Source organism: Nannospalax galili, unplaced genomic scaffold, assembly GCF_000622305.1.
Source record: "Nannospalax galili isolate Female #2095 unplaced genomic scaffold, S.galili_v1.0 scaffold263, whole genome shotgun sequence".
NCBI lineage: Eukaryota > Metazoa > Chordata > Mammalia > Rodentia > Spalacidae > Nannospalax > Nannospalax galili.
This window is the reverse complement of record NW_008350402.1, coordinates 1,301,738-1,311,631: the sequence shown is the minus strand read 5'-3', so window position 1 is coordinate 1,311,631 and position 9,894 is coordinate 1,301,738. Positions and strand designations below refer to the sequence as shown.

Genomic DNA, 9,894 nt, shown 5'->3' with positions numbered 1-9,894 from the left:
ACTATCCAATTCAAACATTTCCCTTTGGTAGTGTTGCATGTTCTCAGCATCAGCAGTACAGCTGCTGTTCATAAAGACCACCTGGCCATGAAACACAATGCCCTTGGATCAGGGCTAACAAATTCAGTTCAAAAATCATCACAATATTAGAACAGACTCGTCAGTGATTGTTGGTTGGTTTTCAGCAAAAAGTTGGATAAAAAAATAAGAACCCAAGTTTTCTTCATCAGCTTTGTTTATTAAAAATATAGACTGATGGCTCTGTGCTTGAATGTCATTGTGGGTGTAGGCTGACTTCCATAAAACAGACTCTTCACAAATACACTACGGACTGAAGTAAAGATGTAAACAGAAATGACTCCTAGACAGTGCCATTTCAAACATAATCTCCTTATAGAGCTTTGAGGTTATTTACAATTCCATCAACACTGACAGGCTGAGCATCGCAGGCATAAGGGCACACTATGACCACAAGACATCTTTTTGTACTTCCCAAATAGTTTTATATTTCAGCTACGAAGGTCAGTACCAGTACCAGTCCAACTTGTTCTTAAGTAGAATTTTTATGTCCATTCAGTCTTATACCTTTCTGGGCCAATTCTTTGCAGATAGGAGGAGAAACTGTAACCAGGGTCTTCACATCATGATTTGCATGTGGCTCCCAACCTTCATATGCTGTCCAGCTTCTTTAAGATATATGGAGCTGAAAGAAACACAAACCCCAAATTAGTGTTTAGTCTACTAGTCCAGAGGCTGTATTATAGAACTACAAGACTAGGAGGAAAACAATTGTACAGGTTTAATGAATGACTCAAACCTTTATTTGTACTCACTGCCTTCCAAAGTAGTCTACTCCAGGGATTCTCAGTTATGATCACTATCACATACATTGTCACACCATGCTAATCTTTCCTCCAGGTAGTTCTCTCCATTACAGCCACAAAGAGAACTCCAACTCTCTTTCAAATGGCAGTTCTTTTACTTTGGCGACTTTAAAATTTTATTTTGCAGCACTGGGGGATGAACCAGGGACTTGAACATGCTAGACAAGCACTTTACCACTAAGGAACATCTCTAGCCCTTGGGATTTAACTTAAGCAGGACCAAATTCTAGAGAAAATAAAATTGCTTGCCTAGCATATGCATGACTCTAGGATCAATTAAATTCCCAATACTGGGAAAAAAAAGTGGCAGAAGACACAGAGCAGAGGGAAAACACTTAAGTAGGAAACAGGAGAGCAGGACACCTATTCTATTTTCTCTCTAATTAGCTATTTATTGCTTGTGTGCTTCAGATCACATCAGTTATTACACAGGTCTGTTAAAATGGCATACTCAGAGCTGTCTGGAATACTAAGTATTGTCATGTGGATCTAAGAAAGTGACATTATTTGGCTGCAGAGAGAGCTCAGCACTTTACAGTGTTTGCTGCTCAATCATGAGGATGGCTCACAACCACTTGTAACTCCAGTTCCAGGGGTTGAGATGCCCTCTTCTGGCCCCCAAAGGCACCTGCAGGCACCTGGCACACACACAGACAAGCACACAAACATATAAATAAAAAATGTTAAAAATGGTAAGTCGGGGCTGGAGAGATGGCTCAGCGGTTAAGAATGCTGGCCAGCCTGGTCTACATAGTGAGTTCCAGGCCAGCTGGGGCTACAGGGAAACCCTGTCTCAAAAAGACCAAATAAATAAGTAAAATATTTTTTTTTTTTACAAAAGTGGTAAGTCAATTCATATCAAATGCAAAGATCACTAAGCAAGTATTTTACTGACAGCTAGGTAGATACAAAAAGGCTAAGAGGGGGGCTGGAGAGATGGCTCAGTGGTTAAGAACACTGGTTGTTCTTGCAGAAGACCCGGGTTCGAGTCCCAGCACTCACATGGCAGCTAACAACTGTCCTAACTCCAGTTCCAGGGGATCCAACAGTCTCTTCTGACCTCCGCAGGCATTGCACGACACGGGTGCACTTACCTACATGCAGGCAATACATGCATATACATAAAATAAAAATAATATAAAATATTAAAAAAAGAAAAAAGAAAGGCTAAGAGGAAGGAAAAAGTAAGACAGTACTAAAGTTCTAAGAGGCTGGTGAATGAGCAGGATGATTTGGATGTTTCTGTTCCTGGGGAAGCAAAGCAATACAGTGCAAGACTACAGCATAAGAGGTATCTGAAAGAGTGAAAGAGTCTTCAGTCTTCTAAAACGTGTTTTTGGTATGCTCTTCAATTGTTTGAACCATCCCTGACTCTCCACATGCAATTACACAATAAGGAAAACTGTTTTGTTGAGAATGAGGCAGGATCAGTCACTCCTGCTACATCAGTAGAGCTGGAGTGCTATAAAGCTGCTTACAGCTCTTTAAAAAAGACCTTTCAGTCAGGCATGGTGGCTCTTGTCTTAATCCCAGCACTCAGGGGCAGAGGTAGGCAGATCTCTGGTCTACACAGCTAGTACCAGGCCAGCTGGGGCTACAGGGAGACACTGTCCTAAAAAAACAAGACAAAAACACTTTTTTATTATATTTATCTATTGTTTGTGCCCGCACATGGGTTGATGCTCATGTATGTGGTCAGCACAACTTGGGAAGTTGGTGCTTTTTTCACCATGTGGGTTGGGGAGAGAAAATTCCCATCACTGAGCTTGGTGTCAACAGCCTTAACCTATTGAGCCATCATACTTGCCCCTACATTTTAGTTATTATTTTTATTTTATGTAAGTGTATTGTCTGCTGTATGTAAGTGTACCTGAGTCGTGCAATGCCCCTGGAAGTCAGAGGGCGTCGGGATCCTCTGGAACCCGAGTTACAGACGGTTGTCAGCGGCCATGTGGACGCTGGGAATCGAACCCGGTCCTCTGCAAGAGCAGCCAGTGCTTTTGACCATTGAGCCATCTCTCCGGCCCCTGCTTTATCAGTAAGTGTCTTTAAGCCTGATGCTTTGCCCTTGGAACTCCAACTCTAAAGGGACATAGACTAAGTAATGAAGTTTTTGTCCGTGGTGAAATCAAATGCTCCGGATAGCCTAATTAATCTTAATAGACTCCCGTCTTTCCTTTTCATCTCTGAAAATGAAGAAATAGTTATTTACTTCACCCTCTGTACAAACAACGGAAAAGAAAGAAACAAATAGGTCAGGCTCACTGTCCGACACGCCAAAATGACCTTGGGTCAGTCATTTCCTCACTCCGGGATCGTTTCTAGGTTTGCAAAACGAGGGTGCTGCTCTGGGACATCAGGAAGCTCCTTAAACGCAAACGCCCTTTAGGCTGGGCTAGCAAGCGAGATCGACCTTGGGGCCTGGCCACCACGTGCACTCGGCACGCGTGGGAACCCGTAGGGCCTGGGCGCGCACATCCCCTCCCCCGCTGCAGGCCCAGCCAGGCACCACGAGGCACCATGACCTGCTGCCGGCTGCGGGCGCAGGCGCGGTGCGGGCGGGGGGCTCGCGGTTACAGCCCGCGAGGACACTCACTGACTCGCAGCAGGGCCACGTAGATGAGGAAATTCCGGATGGAGGAGATCACATCCTCGCGCATCTTCCGCTTCATCTCCTCGGGGTCCAGCTTCGGAGCGAGGCCCTCGATCCGAAACATCGCGGCTGTCTCACCAACTTGCACCAGCAGGACGCGGTTCAGCCCGCCACAGCTGCCTCACTGCACCCGGAACTGCGCCCGATCCCACTTCCTGTTCCGCCTCTTAACTTCCGTCCCACGACGGGAGCTTGCAAGGGACAATCATCCTGACAAAGCGCGTCTGAAGAAGACGGCCTGAAGGGGGCGCCTTCAGTCTTCGTAACTGAGCCTTGTGCGCCTTTGAGCGGCCGCTTTAATATACCGCATCTGGAGTCCGGCGTGCATCCCTGCAAAGTTGTTTTATCCTGCCCAGTAACGGGCTGTGCGCATAAAAACCACCGAAAATAATAATAATAGTAATAATAATAATAGCATCTATGGAATGCTCAATGCGGCTCTCTACGAATCGTGTATCATAATCTTCATTTCCTAGATTAGGAAATTAAAACACAGCAGTTTTGAAACAATTTAGCTGGGAATGTTGCTCAGTTGCTAGAGCGTTTAACATGTATGAAGCCCTGGGTTTAATTTCCAGAATCACATAAACCAGGCCTGGTGGTGCAGGGCGGTAATCCCAGCCTCCCATTCAGCAGCCTGAGGCAGAAGAATCACTGCAGGTTTGAGGTCAGCCTGGTCTACAGAACAATTTCCAGGACAGCTTGGGCTACAGAATGAGACCCTATTTCAACAAAACAATACAAACAAAAAAACTCTACCTAAACAGAGTTCATGGTTATCCTCAGCAAGTTCTGACCAGCCTGGGTTACATGAGACCCTGGCCCAAAACAAAAACAAAACAAAAACTTGCCAAAATGTGCTTTAAAATACCTCAAACAGGGCTGAAGATGGTAGCTCAGTGGGCCAAGTACTTGTCTAGCTTGCATGGTACAACTCCAAATATGACAGTGTACACACACACACACACACACACACACACACAGATGCAGGGCATCATGGTCCATACTGGTAATCTCAACAATCGGAAGATGGAGGTAAGAGGATCAAAAGTTCAAGGTCATCCTCAGCTACACAGTGAATTTTAGGGCTAGAGAGGAAGGAAAGAAGGAAGGGAGGGAGGGAGGAGGGAGGGCCTCAAGTGGGTGTGGGATGAGAAGAGAGAGGTGGCCAAGTTAGCAAAATACTGAAAACAGTATAAACTGGTGATGCCAGTGACTGGCATATCATTTTGTTGCAATGCAGAAAATCGAACCCAGGGTCTCACATGCTAGGCGAGTACTGTATCACTGAGCCACATCTCCAGCCTGGTATATCATTTCAGTTAATTATCCTAATCTGTGCATTTGGATTTCTACTATAAATTAAAATAAACAGGCAAACAGTGAAACTTGATCAAGATGAGAAAAACTAATAAATGGTAGGGCAGAATTTTATGCCTTGTTAGACTTGTGGAACTCCAGAGACTGAATTTTTAACATTTTTCACATTATTTCTATATCCTCATTTCTAGAGTTAATTGATCCTTACTTACTATAATATAGGTCTTGCAATACATCATGTGTAAGACAAGTTCAAATCTGATAAACATTTTACAGATGAGAAGAAATCAAGTACAGTGTTAAAGTTTTCAGACATGTATCAAGCAACGGGATTGTTCACATAATTCGATACCAGCAGGTCCCTTCTTAATACAGTGCATAGCAATGCTCAGTTTTGGATAAATTAGAACAACAATTTACTATGGGAGCAACTGATAATGTAAGGATCACTACCCACCTTCTTGACTGACAGAGTGTGAGACACTAGGGTGAGGAAAAAAGAAACCCACCTCATCTGCTTATTTATCAAGCTTTATCAGCCTTTTGCATCTATAATTCATACAATGGAATAGCAGAGGAAGTTCTGGAGTGGGAGTGGCTGACCCAAGGAATAGCTCCAACCAATCCTTTGTGCATTGCTCAAAAGCAGCAGGCGCTGGGGAAGGAGCCTGGAAAGACGGTACAGGCCACTAGATCTGACACCACCATTCCCTGTCCATGTAAGCAAGGACGAGTCTCTGTTTCATTAAGTCTTCACTTCTTTAGTAGAAAAGGGAAGGCATATGGTTAGAGGCTTGAGAGTCTCTTCTGATTCTGGCAGTCTATACATTTTGAATTCTAATGGTGTCATCTAGGACATAATGGTTTGGAGTGTATGACTATCAATACATCATCACCTATGTAGGACAGCAAAGTAGCCAGTGTGTGCATTTTCCAAGATAGGAAAGAAGGTAAGAAAAAGCACATCTCATCCAATTGAAAAGTGAGGCAGAGAAGATTGGGAAGGAAGGAGTTCTTGATTATATAATTCCAATTAACTTAGACTCCTAATACTGACCTAGTTTAGACAAATAGTTTATATATGGGAGCTGGAGAGATGGCTTAGCAATTAAGAACTCATATTATTCTTCCAGAGGACCTGAGGTCAGCTCCCTGCACCCACATTGGGTAGCTCACAACTGCCTGTAACTCTAGCTCCAGAGAATCTGATGCCCTCTTCTGGCCTCCTCAAGGCACTGCACTAACATGTAGGCAGGTACACACACACACACACACACACACACACACACACACAAGTAAATCTTAAAAACAGAAACGGTTCATATATAGAATTACCATTTTTCCTTTACTGAGATGTTTTTGAGTAGTTTGTTTGGATCCATAAGGAATCAGAGGGCTAATTTAACCCCAAATCATGGTAAACAAATGAACAGATTGAATCTTATCTAGTACTAAATTAAAGAGGCACCTGTTTATCCAGTAGTTGATATTGCAAATGGCTGACCTGCTAAAAGGCAACATCAGAAATGAAAATTCCTCAGAAAAGTCTGATGCTTGCTTGCCTTTAGTGACAGAGAAGGTATTAGAAGGTACTAGCCTTGCCTCACTGGTTCTGGCTCTAGTCTAGGAGGATGGATTGTTTCTGTCTCAGAAATGTTTATCCTGGTCTTCCTCCCTTCGCATGGCTCCTCTAATTGTTTTAGAGGAACCCCCCTTTAAATAAAGCAGACTCCCCCTTTTAGGAGTTTCAGTAGTGTTTATTTATTTGGCATATAGGTGACAGTATTGTCCATTACAATGGATTTAGATAAGGCAAACTGAGACTTCAGGAAGTCAGCATTGGATGTAGGCATTTCACATCTTAGACCTTGTTTCTTTTCTCATTAGGATGCTGAGAGGTTTGACTTTAATCTTTTGTTGTTGCCTTTTTTGTTGCTATTGTGTTGAGATAAGGTCTCCCTGTAGGCCCAGCTGGCCTGGAACTTGATATGTAGACCAGGCTGGCCTTGCCTGAACTCACAGAGATCTGCCTGCCTCTGCCTCCTGAGTGCGCTGGTTCTTTCCTTCCACTATGTGGGTCCTGGGGATTAACTCAGGTCATTAATCTTGATGGCAAGTGCCCAGCTGTTGAGTCTAATCTTTAAGCCACCTATAGCTCTAAAATGTGATGATTCAGTGCTCTCCTTTTCTTTCTACATAATAAACTAGATGTTGAGATTTGCTGTGATTTGCCTTGAAAGGCAAAAATAAAAAATATGCATATAATTTAATATTTGTGTTTCTTTGTTTCAACACAGAGGAGATAGCAGCTGATGTCATGGCTTTGTTTTCCATTTGGATCCCAGGAGGAATTGTGGAGCCATTTCCTTTGCCTCAACTTCTCAGACAGTGCTGCATGTCAGCACTCACAGTGTACAACTGAACCCTAAGAGAATTAAGTGCTTTAATTTTCATCACTGGGGAGGAATTTGTATTTGCATAGTCAGAGATTGACTGATGAGTCATGATTGAGGAATTAACCCAATGTAAAACCTCCTAAGGTTTTTGTGCCTGGTCATTTATAGGAAACGACAAACCCTGATTATTGAAGAGTTCCACTTCTGTGTTTAGCATGTGAGGAAGATATGGCCCAGAGAGAAGTTTGTGAGGAAAAGAGTGACGTGGGCAGGTCTTGGGCTTCTGGTTTGGCATTTTCCCCCATCATATCTTACTGGTTTTGATACTTTAATTGTGAAGACTTTCATTGACAGCTCTTCTCTTGAGAGACAAGGATGGAAAGAATGGGGTGCTGTTTCCTGTTTGGGGTAAGGGGTGGCTGCCATTTTTCAGAGGCTCTGCATTTCCACACTCAGCAGAGCAGCTAATCTGGACAGTCCAGTGTTATTATTTATCTCCATGCCTATCCTCCCTCATTCCTTTAGGAGCGGAACATGGCCTGGAATTCCCCTGACTTTGCCTGGGTGTGGTAGGGCATGCCTAGTATTCAGAAGGCAAACAGAGGAAGATTAGGAGTTCAAGGTCATCCTCAGCTACAAAATTTCAGGGCTAGCCTGGTTTATGTGAGACCCTGTGTTAAAGAAAAACAAAACCAAACCAAAAATAAATAAAAATAAATTCAACCTTGAAGTTCACTCTGGACCCAAAATGAACAAAACAAAATTCAGGACAAGGAAAACAGACTTGAATTGTCAATGAGGATTGCTCTGTGGGACTGGTGAGATGGTTCAGCAGGTAAAAGCACTTACCGTCAAGCTGGAAGAATTAATTTCTGTGTCCCACAAGGTGGAAGTAGAGGACCAACTTCCTCAGGTTGTCCTCTGACCTCCATACATGTGCTGTGGCATATGACACCCCCACCCCATAAATAAATACATGTAATTAAAAACTTTTTTAAAGCTTGCTCTGGCTTCGCTGAGCGGTACACACCTTTAATTCTAGCACTTGGGAGGCAGAAGCAGGAGGATCTTTAGGAGTTCAAGGCTAGCTTGGTTTACATATTGAGTTCTAGGCCAGCATGGGGCTATATAATGACTCCCTGTCTCAAAAAAATAGTTCAAACCCAACAGACAGGATATCTTACTTCCAGAAACTACTGTCCAGCAAGAGATATCTCCAAGAGGGGGAGCTTTTGGAACCTTAAAGAATGAGCAGAATTTGGAGAAACTTTACCTCACTGGCATTTGCTCAATAGAACACTCAGCTCTCTATACTAGTGTTAAGGCCTTCATTCTCTGGATGACTTATGAATGCACAGGCTCTTTCCAGGAAGTCCATAGACACCCCAAGTACAAGGGCATATCATTTCCCAAATACTCAAGCCAACTGAGGGAAGGTGTTATACATGATAAAAACTCTGCTGAATGAGAAAAGGAATACCTGAATATATATTAGGCTGAAAAGAAATTGTTCCCCAAAGAAATTTATCCCAAATTGTATATATTATATTCCTATATGGTTATTCATTTCTCACTGATTTAATAAACTTGTTTCTGTTTGGCTAAATAAAAATTATCTAAATAGTCTCTCCGACCCGCAGGCCTCTCTCTCCAGGGTAGGTCTATCGCACCATCCCTGCCTTGACTTCCCCAGCCTTGTTCACCCTCCTATCTCCCCCACCGGTCTCTCCTCCTAGCCTGGGTTCTGTCCCATTCCTTGTCTTGGTGCCCCAGACACCTGGGGAACCACCACTTCTTCCTGATCCTTTGCACCTAGAGCAACTCAGTTCCTTCTCAGGTCCCCAGGAGCACTCTGGGCCTGGCCCTGCTCTCACCTTCTTCTGCTTCCCTGGGTCTGAACAACCCACCAGCTTCTTTCCTGGACCCCAGGGCTGACCTTTCCTCTTCCTGGTCCTTTTCATCCAGACCAACCCAGCTCCTCAGTGCAGTCCCCAGGGGCCCTTGGGGCCACTTCCCACCCCCATCTTCCTTTGCATCTCTGGGTGGCATGGCCACCAGCTGCCCTAGACCAGCATCTTTCCTAGGCCTGGTTCCCAGGCCAGGCCAACCCCCAAATTCCTGAGGCCAAAATCTTTCCTGGAGGGATCCAGACCTTAGGAGAAAGCCTGAGAGCATCTGATTCTCACCTGACTTTGGCCTCTGTGAGAACCACTGAAGACAAAAGCAATCTGGCCACTCCAATATAAAATCAAAAGAGAGAACCGGAAGCTTAGAGGAACCAGCTTTTCATGACCAAAAAGTAAACCACAAAGACACATAAAGTTCACAAAAAGAAGCAGACCTAAACTTGAAGGCCTGAGTCTCACACAAGAATCAGAAACTACAAAAGAGATTCATTCACATGTCAAAATCACAGAGAAAAAAATAACATGAAAAACCAATATAACATATCCCCACCAAATACCAGTAGTCCTCTAGAGGAGTACAGTGAGGACCCCCTAGACATAATGAAGGACATAGAGCTCAAAAGAACAATTATAAACATGAAAAAAGAATTCAGCAAATTTAAAGAACACACAAAGAAAGAAATCAGAGAACTGAAGGAAGATAGGGATAAACTTCTGAATGAATTCAGAAAAGA

General features: G+C 43.6%; 1 protein-coding gene across 1 annotated transcript; it reads right to left on the bottom strand.

Moving 5' to 3' along the window:
- Positions 1 to 217: 217 nt before the first annotated feature.
- Positions 218 to 3,693, bottom strand: Tomm5 (translocase of outer mitochondrial membrane 5). The gene is made up of 2 exons (XM_008847680.2): positions 3,481 to 3,693; positions 218 to 703 (listed from the first exon to the last, which is right to left on the bottom strand). The coding sequence occupies exons 1-2, from the start codon at positions 3,599 to 3,601 to the stop codon at positions 669 to 671; spliced, it is 156 nt and encodes a 51-aa protein (XP_008845902.1). The 5' UTR covers positions 3,602 to 3,693; the 3' UTR covers positions 218 to 668.
- Between the last annotated feature and the right edge of the window lie 6,201 nt (positions 3,694 to 9,894).

Coding starts and splice junctions, on each gene's coding strand:
- Tomm5 (XM_008847680.2), bottom strand. CDS start 3,601: ATGTTTCGGATCGAGGGCCTCGCTCCGAAGCTGGACCCCGAGGAGATG. Junction 704..3,480: donor CGTGGCCCTGCTGCGAGTCA/GTGAGTGTCCTC, acceptor TGTTTCTTTCAG/CTCCATATATCTTAAAGAAG.